The sequence below is a fragment of the Cataglyphis hispanica genome, chromosome 20 (genome assembly GCF_021464435.1).
Source record: "Cataglyphis hispanica isolate Lineage 1 chromosome 20, ULB_Chis1_1.0, whole genome shotgun sequence".
Lineage (NCBI taxonomy): Eukaryota > Metazoa > Arthropoda > Insecta > Hymenoptera > Formicidae > Cataglyphis > Cataglyphis hispanica.
In genome coordinates this window covers 2,522,547-2,536,601 of record NC_065973.1, presented here as the reverse complement: position 1 = coordinate 2,536,601, position 14,055 = coordinate 2,522,547, and the positions used below count along the sequence as shown (strand labels likewise).

The 14,055-nt window shown below is 35.1% G+C and overlaps 1 protein-coding gene across 2 annotated transcripts in view; it reads right to left on the bottom strand.

Moving 5' to 3' along the window:
- LOC126856900 (sestrin homolog) overlaps nt 1-14,055 on the bottom strand; it is a 172,542-nt gene that overhangs the window by 7,095 nt on the left and 151,392 nt on the right. For both annotated transcript variants that reach the window (XM_050605893.1, XM_050605894.1), the window contains 5 exons: nt 7,547-7,717; nt 1,903-2,085; nt 1,534-1,777; nt 1,111-1,376; nt 153-527 (listed from right to left, as the gene is read on the bottom strand). In XM_050605893.1, the coding sequence (XP_050461850.1) occupies nt 153-527; nt 1,111-1,376; nt 1,534-1,777; nt 1,903-2,085; nt 7,547-7,717 (1,239 nt within the window). The remainder of the gene's footprint in view (nt 1-152; nt 528-1,110; nt 1,377-1,533; nt 1,778-1,902; nt 2,086-7,546; nt 7,718-14,055) is intronic.

Below are 14,055 nucleotides of genomic sequence, written 5' to 3'. Positions count from 1 at the left end.
AAATATCTTAATTTTAAGACAGTCAATCTTTATTTAATGATGCAAATATTTTAATATTATTTTGATTAAACATTAAATTAAAGTTTGAAAAAATTCTCAAAAGAGATTAATTTTACTAAATATCTTAATTCGAGAGATATATCTACGCTTACCTTTTCGCTGTGCTTGAACTCCCTCATAACGCGATCATAATCCTTTTTGGTGACACGTTCCGGATAGCAAACGGCACTCTTGATGAAGGTTTTGAGACTACGCTCGAGCAATTGATTCACCTCATTGTAATCGTAATCGTCGTGTCTGATACCGAACATGCACTGTATGTAATTCCAGATCGCCCGTCTGAAGCGCGACGTGTCGACCTTATTGTGCGTGCCCATAGTGTAGTATGTCAGATTGTACGCGGTCTTGAATTTATCGTCGAGGAGATTACCGACATCGTTGTAAAGACGATTCACCAGAGAGTAACCATGATCATCCCAGGAGTAGTCTTGGACGCGGAAGGTCGGTATGTCGTTCAGCTGACCACGCTAAAAAAAGAACAAATAAATTGCGTTAAGAGGGAGGACGTGTAGCCGAGAAAAAATTGTATCGTCAAAAGGTCGCAAGAGATGAATAAATTATTCCAATGAAAAAAGCAAGAAATTAAATATATAACTTTGATTATCCGACAAAGCAACTTTTTTTTAATAACTTCTGCATAATTAACATGGATGATCGTCGTGCCCCGCCTTCGCACGGCTATCTCGAGTCAGCCGATACACAATGTTGTTGTCGCGTGGTAAATATTCATGACAGTTATGCGAGCGTCGCTGTAAGCTTCGCGAGCGCGAAGCAAGCGCAGCTGACTTAAATATTCATGGATGAGCCACACGCTACCTTGAGAATATTCTTTCAGTTCTAATCGATTACGCACTACTTGTTAGGCATGCCAAAACAACGCGCGGAATCATCGTCGGAATGTCAAATGAATAACATAAGAGTCGCGAATAACGTCGACGTTATCCACATAAAGGGAAAAGAGATCCAATTAAGAAACATGATGGTCCATGGAGATGAAAAATCTAATCATTTGGTTGATGGTTATTTTCGGTAGCGGCGAGTAAACCTCACCTTAGCAAAATCCTGATAGATGAAGGTGGGATCCTCGATGAATAGACCGATATCCGAGTCGAGAACCGAGCTACTCCTCTGCGGCGCCGCCGCCAACTCGGCCGACTGCGTCTCGACAGTCTCAAATCTCTTGGAGAGTTCCTCCTGCGTGATCTGATAGGACTCGGATTTTTCCGATAGGCGTTTCATACGTTCCATCAAAGTCTCCACGCCGACTTCCTGCTCGCCGACTATGCTCGGCGACGATGGCGGTGACGGCATATTTTCTGCGTGAAACCAAGCACAAAACTTAATATTACGGAATTATGTTTTAAAGTACGTATAATTCATAATTAAAAGCGCATAATTGAAAAATGCAAATTAAATTATCTCGTTACAATCGATATTATTTATAGAAAAGTAAGTAAATAAAATGCAACGTACCGGTTTTGCCGTTGCCGTTGGGAATTTTCTTCGGACTGCTGGACAATTTCTTATCTTTGGCTGGCGATACGCTATTACTATTGTCCTGTATGTTCTCCTTGTAATGATGGCCAGTTACGTTATCCAATTCCTCGTTAACTCCGCAGGAAAATACGAAAGACGACAACGAGTGGAAGTGAGCTAATAGGACTATCGCTTGGACGACCTCGGCTAAGGACCAATTATCGTCGCCCTTAGTCAATTTCTACAAGTACAAAACAAAATTGCAATAAACATATTTTACTAATATTCTCAAGCACGATTCAGCAATATAAGTAATAAATTATGAATAAAATATAATTCATATACAAATACAATATTATCGCTTACCTCTATGTGCGATTTGTTGAGGAGCCACGGTCTATGAGCTAGGATCTTGTTGATCTCATAGAGATCTTGCAGCTTCCCCGGGATCGATCTCAGACCTTGGAGCCACGAGGAGTCACCGCCCTGAAGAAGGAACTCTCTCTTCTGCAGGTTTATAAGGTAGCTACATTGGTGCCTACCCGCGGCCTGAAATTATACGATAGATGGATCCTCAAACCTGTTTTCTCTGTCGATTTATCCGCGATACCACTTGACGCCACATTTAGGAAGCGTTTTCATAATCATTCTATAATCATAATGTAATATCTCTTTACACATTTCTCAACAAGCTTATTGTATGACATTAAATCGTATGCTATTAAAAAAAATTTTAGATAATATCGGAGAAAAGAAACAATGAATATTCCGCTAATTGATATCTGTGATAAAACACAATTTGAATACAAAATGACGATACGTACACGCAATGGAAACATTTTAGATGTTTCTAATGCCGGGTTATGTCGAGTAATAATATAATATAATTACGACATAATTACAATGCATACACTATATTATGTATAATAAATCATTTAATTTATAGCCATTTCAACGATACAAGCCTCGTAATCTCGATTATCTCGCCGCTTACCTCAGGCTGTGCATCACAATAAGCAGATATATATATATATATATATATATATATATATATATATATATGGATCTGCAGAATTGGCTTGAGCAGATAATGCTCGTCGATAAGATACTATCCATAATAAATAAGCGCGAATAAAACGATCGAGCGCGCGAATCGAGCGAAAGCAATTTCGCCCCGCGAGGAATTTCTATTCGTATTGAATGCCGGGTGCCGATCGCGTCCGTCATGCATTATTGCCGTCGATTTGCAAGCATATTTCCATAGACGCGTGTAAGTGTACGTATATTGTATATACATGATATCGTGGATCTCGTGCACGCGATAAATTTCCCATTCCACAAATTTTCAGAGGACGAACGTCAGAGTTATTGGCTCGATTTTCGGGATGAAGGAAGGGGGGACTTCCAGCTCGCTCTCTCTCTCTCTCTCTCTCTCTCTCTCTCTCGCGGCGAGCATCCCCCGCATTTTTCAATTTCAACACAACGCAAATTTCGAACGACGAGAAGCGAATTGACGACGACATGATGATGCATCGCTGCGCAAAATTGCGCGAGGTCGCGACCGGCAATATCGCATGCGTTATCACGTTATCATTTTCAGCACGTGTCGAATCCAGTAGATATCGAGTTTCGAGTTTCGCTCTACGCACTGTGCTTAATCTATCGATGAACAAACAATCTAACGAGGAACAAGTCCACAGATTATCGAACCGTCGCGTTAACGACCTTGTAATTAACAAGAAGAGAAAATCTTAATCATATAGAAAATTAGTCATAACAATAAAACGATAGATCCGACGATGCTCGAATAAGATATACATTTAAAGAATAACATCAAAAAAATACGTGAGAAAAAAATTAAGAACTTGATATGTGATGAACATTTTATCCGCTGATGACCCCACATTATAATATTATGTTGCGCGTGTTATAAAAACATTTATATATTATGCAATTGATAAAAAAAATTTTTTTTTTTTCGAATAACAAAAAAATTAGAAATTATGTGAATAATTTTTTATCGATATAAAGAAAAAGATTTATTGTTGAAAATTTATAATACGAATTTTATATAAACGCAACTATTTGAGATTTAAATTACCTGACGCAAATTCGATGATTTATTTATTTTCGCGTGAATAACTTTGTAAAGTGCACGAGTATGGAGAACGTGTCAGTTTAGCATCCTCGACTTGCCATTTCGCCGATCGCGTGAACGATAGATGCAGCGCGATCAAATCACAGATAGATCAATCATCGTCGCAGGACATGGTATAAATATCAGTAAAGAACGAACCGAGCGAGTGAAAAAAAGCAGGATAAAAAAGAAGAAAATAGAAAAATAGAGACAGAGAACGTGTGTGTGCATAAGAGAGTGAGATAAAATAGTAAACAAGACATCTGTTTGCCGTGAGGCATCTCTGAACATCAATCGATTTAAGAATCACGATAAGCGATAAGAAAAGAGTGTAAATACTTTAAGAATCTAATGGATTTTCCCAAAAAAAAAGCCTAGAGAATGTGACGTGTTCTGTTAATAATTTATCATGTTTATTACAGTTTGATCGACAGAAAAATGAGAGAGGGCCAATTTATATCTATAAAAATTTTGCGTTCGTCGCAAAGAAGGGTGAAAATTATCAGCGGCCATTGAGATTAAAAGAGAAAAACAAGAAAAAAAATGCAGATTATTAGCATCAATTTTATCATGTAATCAATCAGCATCCAAATCCTATTATTATCAAATTCGTCAATTATAAAAGTTTGCGGGAATATTATCGTTTCACGGGCCGCAATTATATCAGAGATTAATGAATATTAATTGCCATAAAATGCTCGGCCAGACTTTGCTATGGCGATATCGATTTTTATTTTGCGCTGTCGAGGATTATCGCGCGTGAATTGAAAAGATGATAAAGTATTGAAAATAATAATTCATTATCGCCAAAAAACAATATGCATGTGATTGATAATCGCGAGAAAAATTCGCGTTTAAAACAAATCTCGATAACCGATATATATGTAGATATTTTTGATATTCCGAGATGTCGTCTACACAATGACCGTTAATGTAATCAGGAAACGTGAAAAACACATCCTGTTTTTCTTTCTCGAATCGCGAAAGAATATACCTTTGGTACCCCCCTCTGATAATCCCATCGCAAACATGCTGTAAAATTACGAGCGGTCCGTGATAACGATAAATTCGCCGTGATATTTCATCATAATTCGAAATCACCGAATATCCAATTCGCAATATTCACATTATTCATTTTCTCATGCTGTTCACATTATTTTCGAAAGAAGCTAAATTGACAGTTGTTAAGCCTATTGTAATCATCGATAACAAATATTGATAACAGCAAAAAATTTTATTATTATATATTTAATTTTAATATAATTTGAGACAGAGCGATTGCCGACAATTAAATGATATTTATGTTTCAAAGTCAGTTTGACGTTATTTTCTTTCATTTACACACAACATAGCATATGGTGTTGTATTTATTTTGCTCTGCAAAAATCATATAAATTTGCGATATATGCTTGATGTTAAAAAAATAAAATTTATATATATATAATTTTTATTATTTTTTTTTAATATCATAAAACTCTGTGACATTTTTATTTGTTGTAAAATAAATATAAAATATTTATTTATATATAAAAAATATAAAACTTTTCTCTATCTTTATATCATTTCTAGATGTAGATATAAATATATCTAGATATAAATTAAATATAGATACGAGCACACATCTATCCATATCTAAAAATAAAATTCCAAGATACTTTAAGACCAAGATACAAACATTTTAACATCTTTTTTTTTACTTTTTCGTAATATTCGAGGAAAAGAATTTACGTAATGTTTAATATCTCAGATTTTTCAGGCAAGAATTAATAAAGTATTAAAATAAATAGATAAAGAAATATCTTGTTATTATTTAGTTTTTTACATATCTATTTTTAATCTCGTTATAATATGTGATAAATCTTTGCACAATGAGATACAATTGACTTTCCTAATGTCATTTTCACCGCGAAGCAAATCCCGAAATAAGGTCCATCGTGCGAAATGTTTATCGAGAGAAAAGCTGTTTTTCAGATACCTTATCACTTTATCGCGCTCCACGTGTACTGACCAACAATTTATCCTCGTTCCCGTCCGCACCCCGCCACGATATATAAAATCTCTATCGAGCAATCATTACACGCCGCGATGATATTTCGTCTATATCATGCCGGCATGTCTCCCATATTATCAGGTCGAGATAATTCAAAGATCGAGCGAGCCGAGAAAGGCGCGGAAGGCACAGCAATCAAATTTAAATTGGAATAAACTTGAAATGTGTGGCTTTCGCAATTTAATATAAAATCGGATTCAGATATTATATGTGTATTACGACCATGTCAAAGACGGAAGTTGTAACCTCGATATTGTAAAATATTATTTGAAGAGATAGCAGTTTGCTCAAGATTTTGCAATAAACAAAGTCAATTGCGGTCGCGCAAACGCGTGCGGTCAAGCAGTTTAACTTGATAATTCAAACTAAACCATAAAATTCATAAAATCAGCATACCTGCTCTCGCTCTTATATCAAATATCTCTAACAACATCGTGTTTTCATATTGTGAGTTTTATATTATTCTTTATACACATCTACGGAAATACATTCAATGAATAATTATGTATTGGCTAATCCGAGCTCATTTCCAGAAGTGAAGCGAAATCTTAATCGAGGAATGCAAAAAGACAAGACAATAAAAAAGAGAAAATTAAGTAAGCTCGTTTCAAATAATTGTGAAAAACGAGTAAATTTGTTTTCTTCAAATATCGCAAAAAAGCCGAAAAGATGTTGAAATATTTATCTAATAAAAGCTCTTGAATTTGAATAAATTATTCCCCACGCACATTTTTAAGACGAATAAAAATATCACAATTTTGTGATGTTTCAAAAGAAGATATTACAATTTTATTTTCGTAAGCAAACACATCATAAAATTGTGTGGTTCTTGCTCGCAAACGTAAAGTCAATATCTATTTTATCTCTCTACTCTGTGTGTATTATAGACAAGCCTGTTTCTCGCACAAATGTATATACCGAATGTTAAATAATAAATGATTTATTTACTTAAAAATATTGGCTTGTCTGATTCTTGCAGGCAAGTTTTCGATTAGATATATTCATTTATGTATTATTTATATTCCACAAAACATGCTTATATGCATTGGAATTAAACTGTATTTCTATTTCATGATTTAAATCATCGATAAGAACAAAGAAAAAAAATTATCTAATTGAAAAATAAAATACAAGTTTATTTTCATCAAGCATTTTTATAAAATTCTGTCTTAATTATAATAACATAACTCTTGGAAAAAAAAGGACGTTATTTTCAAGATAATTCATTTCATATTTTTTATATGCGTGTATATCTAAGAGAGTCATAATTATATAATTGCATATAAAAAAAATGGCATGTTTTGATGCAAGAATAGCTAAAAGTAACAACGAGGAAATGCATATGGATCGCCGAGTGGTAAAGATCATAAAGGAATGACCAATGTTATTTTTCATCGAGTCTTTTCTATGTCAACGTGCGTGACGTTACGAAACACGCGTTGCATTTATTCAGACGGCGATAACCCTCGATCCGCTGATCCGCTGCCGCTTGAGGGTGATCGGGGAACACTTTAGAGAATAGATGAAGGCGCGATGAAGAAAAACTTTGCCTCACGAGCTACGATTCTTCTCATGTGATAAATTATATTCGATCAAACATAATTGATGATCTCGCGAAAAAAACACTTCAAAAGAACAAAAAATATTTTTCAAAAGAAAAAAAAAAATACAAGACTTGGATTTTTTGGACGTTATTTTTTAAAATAACGTCCAAAAAATTCAATTAATGCGGAAATAGAAAAGAAATTCTCTCCTAATTGCAAAAATGTACTTGATATAAAACTTATAAAACATTCTATAGAAGGATAAGAATGAGAACGCACCATAATGGCGATGAGATGTCGGTAGTCATAAGGAAGTGGTCCATCACCCCGAAGGATGAAATGCTGAGTGCGCAAGAAATGTTCCAAATACGATGGATGCGATGACATTACTCTCGAGACATGATCCAACCTGTTGTTCTGCACGAAAACATCCATCAATAGCACATGCGTCTGTAACACAAAACACATTTCACATAAATAAAAGCTAAGTGTATACTATTTAAAGTGCTTCGTGAACACGTCTTTCGTACAACGAAACACTTGAATCTAATAATATACCAACGTGAAATTTAGAAATATTTAATGTGTCAAGAGATGAAAAAGAACATCCGCGAGAGAGGAGATAATTAAATAATTTAAAAATTAAATCATTACAACAAATTATAAAAATTATATTCACACGATGTATATATGTATATATTTCGTCTCAAAACGTTAGAAATGTATTTGAGTTCCGCTTGTTTTTTTCGGACAGGAAGATTTATTCCAGCATTAGAATCTATCTGATAATTGGTCAACCTAGTCACGTTATTTTCGGTTGTGCCTAAAACCCGTTAGTCGTACCTTGTCCCGCGATAAATTTGAAGCGTTAGAAAGCCAGCGTTTTCATCTACGCGTCTCGTACACAATGCTAATCGATTTTACTATCTTATCGCACTTTATTTCACAGCGTGTATCGTCGTAAAAAGAGTGAGATGCGGTATCAATTACATAATCGGGTTTATGACACGTGCTCAAATATGAAGGAGTGGAATATCCGGGTCATCGGAAAGAAATCCGCGCAATCAGGTGTTTACATTGCATCATTCGACAGTTCGTCTTGACTACTACTGATTAATGTATCACCTTATGTCTTTGTGCGTATGTCGCGAGAGATAAGAGCAGCTAAAATAGATATCGGCATAAATTATTGTTCCGCGCAGTAAATACGTTACACTAGAGCATCACGCGTTTTAATCGTGTTACTTGTGATCGTTCTTCCATCGATCGCAGAATATATCGGTACATAAAATAATTACAGGAAGTTATTTTTAAAAGCAAAGTATGACACAGAAATGTATCATCAAAGAATATTCGGTTAAAATAAATAGATAAATAAAGGAAAAAAAAATATACAAATGATCGATCTTTCATGTGTATCCCTAGAATATTCGAGTATCCACAGATTAAACGGCTTTGATCTGATAACTTTGTTTTAAAAAAAATGATTTATTAATATGTGAATGTTTATTGTAAACGTTTACGTTTCCTAAATCATAACATAAATAGAAAATAATGCGCTATTAGAAAATAAACAAACGTGACTTTTCCACCGAATCACGTTTCACCGCTTAATACGATTTACCGGCTCGTTAATATTTATATCATAGTTCCTGTTTGCTAGTTTCTTGTCTTAACGATATTGAAATCAATTCATCCGTTATAAATATTCCGTCTACTGTCAAGCATATTAGCCAAGCTTTCGCCGGTCGGAAGAGCCTACGGTGATCGATGAGCGCTTACGCAATCACATTTTAGGATCGCCTCGAATATATCGGGAGTACGAAATGTGCGAGTAAACAGTCGTTCGTCATGTACGTGCTCGCGCTACGAAATTGGCAGATCACTCCATGTATGCGTATGTCGATTAGGAATCGAACTCAAAGTCCTTTGTCTCCCATTCGCCTAATCGTTGCTACGATATTTCGCTTCCACATGCGTACGAAAGCTTCTTCACGTGTACCTTATCTTTCTCATATACATGCAGAAGGATACGTAAACGAGCCTGCTGTACATACGCGACGAAGTTTGCAAAAACTTCGGCAACTCGACATATAAAAATTATTCGATACTGCAAATTAAGTTTCAATGATATCTGTATAAGAGTAAAAAAATATATTTTTTTTTTTCCTAAAAGAACGCAAATAGATAATAATTCTCGTTAAATTTGCTCGCAATATCTTAACAATCGATAACGAATATTTTGCAAGTCATCTGACTTTCATTTATCAATTGCTTAATCATTAAAACATTATTAATGCACTGTTAATATATAGTCGCCTATGCGGTATCGATGTTTATTAGTAATTTGATAAATATTTCTAAGAAATCATTTTATCGATTTTTATACTGACAATCCTGCAATATTAAATATTCATCGGACGGTGATGCCGAATGAGAGTAATAATTAAAATATAACTGAGCCAATAATTTAAATTAAAATGTAACTTATGCGACTGTCGCGAATGAACTCTAAGTAAATAGCTGTAACTCAAATGCAGGCATGATTTGTTCTGCAATGATGTGTGGTCGACCTTGTATTGAGTCGCTAACCTATGCAAATATATACATATGTAATACCGAAGGGTAAACCACTGGGGGATATAATATGGTGCAGGATATGATGTACAAATCGATCTATCTCTTTGATTTTAGTAAACATTATTTTTTTTAAATAATTAAATTCGTTATTAAATTGTGAAAGAAAAAGTTTCGTTAAAGTACCTTTCCTCTTTCCACCCGAAATGCAAATAGCGATTTCTTTTTTTGAATATTATTAAACATTGCAAAATTTTGTTAAATTTTAACAAAATTTTGCACTGTTTAATAATGTTCAAAAAAAATACGTATATTATATTTACGTATATTATATTATATTTATATGTACATATGTATATTTGGTTTCAGCAAATTATTTCTCTTATAATACACACACACATACACATACAGCGAAGGCAAAAGGCTTTCAAGCTTTCGACTTTTGTTTGGATGGAATATCAAATGATGTTTCACCGGACGTATGCAAACGGGACACGCCATGTCATCCATTATAATCATCGTAGAACAACTATCGTAAGTGCGATAATAGCGGGACACGATTTTACGTGATGACAGATCACGTCACGTCGAAACGACCGTACGAGCTTCAGCCTCGATTCGACGAATCGTTATCACTCTTAATCGATTAAAGGAAACAAAAATGAGATGAGATTATGGGTTAAACGTATTAATATATTCGCTCTTCATGTTCGATTTCTCCAAACTCAATGTAAACAAGCGAACAAAGAACGGATTCAAATAAAAACGCTTACGAAGCTAAAATCAACAACATGGAATGATTAATCAAAGACTCACTCACGCGATTTATTATCATTACTATTATTGTACGTTCGATTACGAAAAAAAATCTTTCCCGAACTGTGATTCTCACCAAACATCGAAAGATGGATGTGAACACATCAACTATATTTTGCAAAGATTACTGTAAAGTGATCGATAAACGCACGAGTTTATAAATAAAATAAGGTTTATTAAATAAGGGAAGAAAATGAGATATATATTGTATTTTATGGGGTATCGTATGGCTCTACTCCTCATGTAATATAAAAATAAAAAACAGTCTTTATAAAAATAAATATGCTCTTGCAAAAATTATACTCCGAGTATTTTATTACTCGAGGCGCATATGACGCTATATTTATGTAAATTAATGCAGGCACGAATTATAATTCAGATTTCTCTACTACAAGAAGCTAAGAGAGTTTCGCATTTTAGCAAATTCCGTCAAATTTACTTCGTACTTTCTATTATGATACAATTTCAAATTTATCTTTGCGCGAACTTGTTTTAAACTTAGGGTAGAGTTCGTTTTCGGTACGATGACAAAGGCAATCCCGGCGAGATAATTTAGGTGTTTATTTCTCACGCAACATTCACCGATTTATCGAGCAAATCGATCACAGCATCCGTGGATTTGCTGTCGTACAAAAATAAATTTAATCGAGAGTTGTGTGTCTCGTTAAGAAGAATACCCGCCCTCGAATCGACTCATCTACTATTAAGTGACGTTTATGTTGCCGAGAGAAGTCGGATTCAACGCGTCGGCGGAAATAACAGATTACCCAATGTCGGTTAATCGGCGTGGCGGCCGGAAATTGAGAGAGTAGTCCGAGTACTCGAAACAATTTACTCGATACTTTCCGGCAGACCTCGAGAAAGTCTCCAAAAGAGAAAAAAATTCGCATATGTATATTTGGTTAATCGACGCGAACGTGAATCATCTCCAACTTTTATCGAGAAATGTATCCTTTTTACTGACCATCACGCGTTTTATTGGCTTAAACTCCATAAATGTTTTTTTACTGTGCGATCATCGCAAGAAACGCACACGAATTGATATTAATATTAATACCGACGATTATCTAACACACGCATTCATCATTTAACTAGATAAACATCCGCTTGATGACCCGTTTCGTTTTCGAGCTGGTATTTTTCTGCGTTACGTTATAGGTGGACATAAAAAAACGCCAACAACACTCTGTACATTGCGATACGTTCCGTCGACAATCGACAGTCATTAACCGTTAAACGCTGGACATGACGGGGAGAGACAAGTTGTTAAGTTGTTTTCAACATCGGTCTATTTTTTCGCAGCGTATTTTTTTCTACCCACTAAATTAGCTATCAGCTATTCATCGCACAAGCGAGCGCTTTCAGGGACTCCGTCGCAAATTGCTGCTTTATTCCAACCTAACCGGAACAATTCCATTGATGAAGTTATTTATACGGACATAAACAGCACAGAGAAATTGAGACTCGCTCTCTCTTCTCTCTTTTTCTCATATATTTCCTCGCTAACATCACAATTCAAGAGCTTGCGGTGTAATTTTGTCGGGCTCAATTTTCGAAGCTACAAATAATGGCAGAAATAATGATCTCTATGCTTGTTTGCGATCGTAGAAACGCGATGATTCGATGTGAGATTCTCTCTTCCGTGTATCTAGAGCATCGGAAATTAAGAATTCATAGAAATTATAACGCTTCATCTAGAAAATAGGGCATAAATATCATTATCGGATGCATTAATTGCACTTCTATTTCGAATCCTTCATTTCCATCGCTAATTTTCCTTTTTTATTCATTCGTAATATAAAACTTTTTATTTTCCTACTTCCCGCAGTAAAGTATTTTAATTTCTTATAAATTTCCTAATATTCATTCTCTCCTCTTTCTCTTTTATGTCTTTTCGATCTGCTGTTTTATACGCATCGCATGTAATTTTTAATTTCTTATTGTGACGTGTGTATATGTAATTCTTTTTAAATTAACAATTTTATATTTATATAGAATTTTTTTCTTCTAGTTTTTCTTATTTAGTCTACTATGTCTGACTTTTATAATTATTTAGCATTTATATGTTATGTCGAAACTTGTAATTATTTTCTGTATCTTCTTCGGCCAAGAAGAGTTAATCTCCTCAAAAGATTAATTAATTAATTAATTAAAAAGCGAATAATCACTATGGCTCAAAGTAAAGGAAACCGCGATTAGACGGGACTCGCTTCGCGAAAATAGTCAGCTGCGTCATATGTGATTAGATATTATTCAATTAACTTGTTAATGCGATTTGGCAAGTCTCTCTCTTTTTCTTCACTCTCTCCGAAGCTTTTCGAAATGCATCGCCAACAAACAGGCAGACAAGGTAGCCCTCTTCTCTTCTTCCGAGAAGAACCCTTGCTCTCTTGGCGGAGACTCCTGGCGATCGGCCCGAGACTTGCTGAGACTTCGTGGCGAGCTCCAATTTCCTCGACCCTCTTCTTCCTAGGATTTCGCGTCACGTCGAAAATTTGTCCTCGCCAAATATGCGCGCGCCTTGCGAACGAACGTCATTTACTTCAAGTAGAGTGACCGTATCTCTTCGTACGTGACTAGGACAATGAAAAAGTGAAGCGATCTTTAAAAAGAGGACAACGACTGGTCATTCTCCCGTGCCGAATCGTGATTCGATGATCTCCAAAGTTGCGGCTATGAATAGAAACCAGAAAATTTTTGCTACGTGCTTTTTGTCGACGACACGTGATTGTGTGCGATAGCAAATACTGAGATATGCTACATAGAAAGTAGCACAATGTTCTTTCCTCAGGAATAAATCCTAACGATGCATCACGTCGTCGGGAGAAAACCGCGTTCTTCATCTAGACCAGCATCCGGTTCCTACCTAGAATTGTATATCTTTACAGTCAATAAGCAATAAACAGGTGATAAATGGCGGTAGACAGAGACAATCCATCTCCTTCGCCTTTCATTGTATCGTTATTGTGATATCCATATTTCATAATCGATATGCCGCAACGCACGATGGACGAATATTTCTTTTCATAATGATACATTAAACGCTATTGTCCATTGTCAGTCGCGGTAATAATTACTGGAACAAAGCCGCGTATATTATGTATGCGACACACTAAAGGACACACATATATGTGCGTCGGTGTCGCGGTTGAAAATTTCGCCGTAATAACGGAATCAATGTTACATACGTAATATTTGCTTAAAGGGCCAGAATCCGTTAAAAACTATGTTTCTTAAACATTTATGGTTCTCTAAAATACTGATAGATCGGAAGCGAAAAATTGCACTTCTATTCTCTACATGTTTCCATAGCTTTCTAATTTTTCTCCATTTTTCTAATTTTGTTAATGCACAAAGGAGAAATTTGTAATACAAATTTAAGTAAGACAAAATGG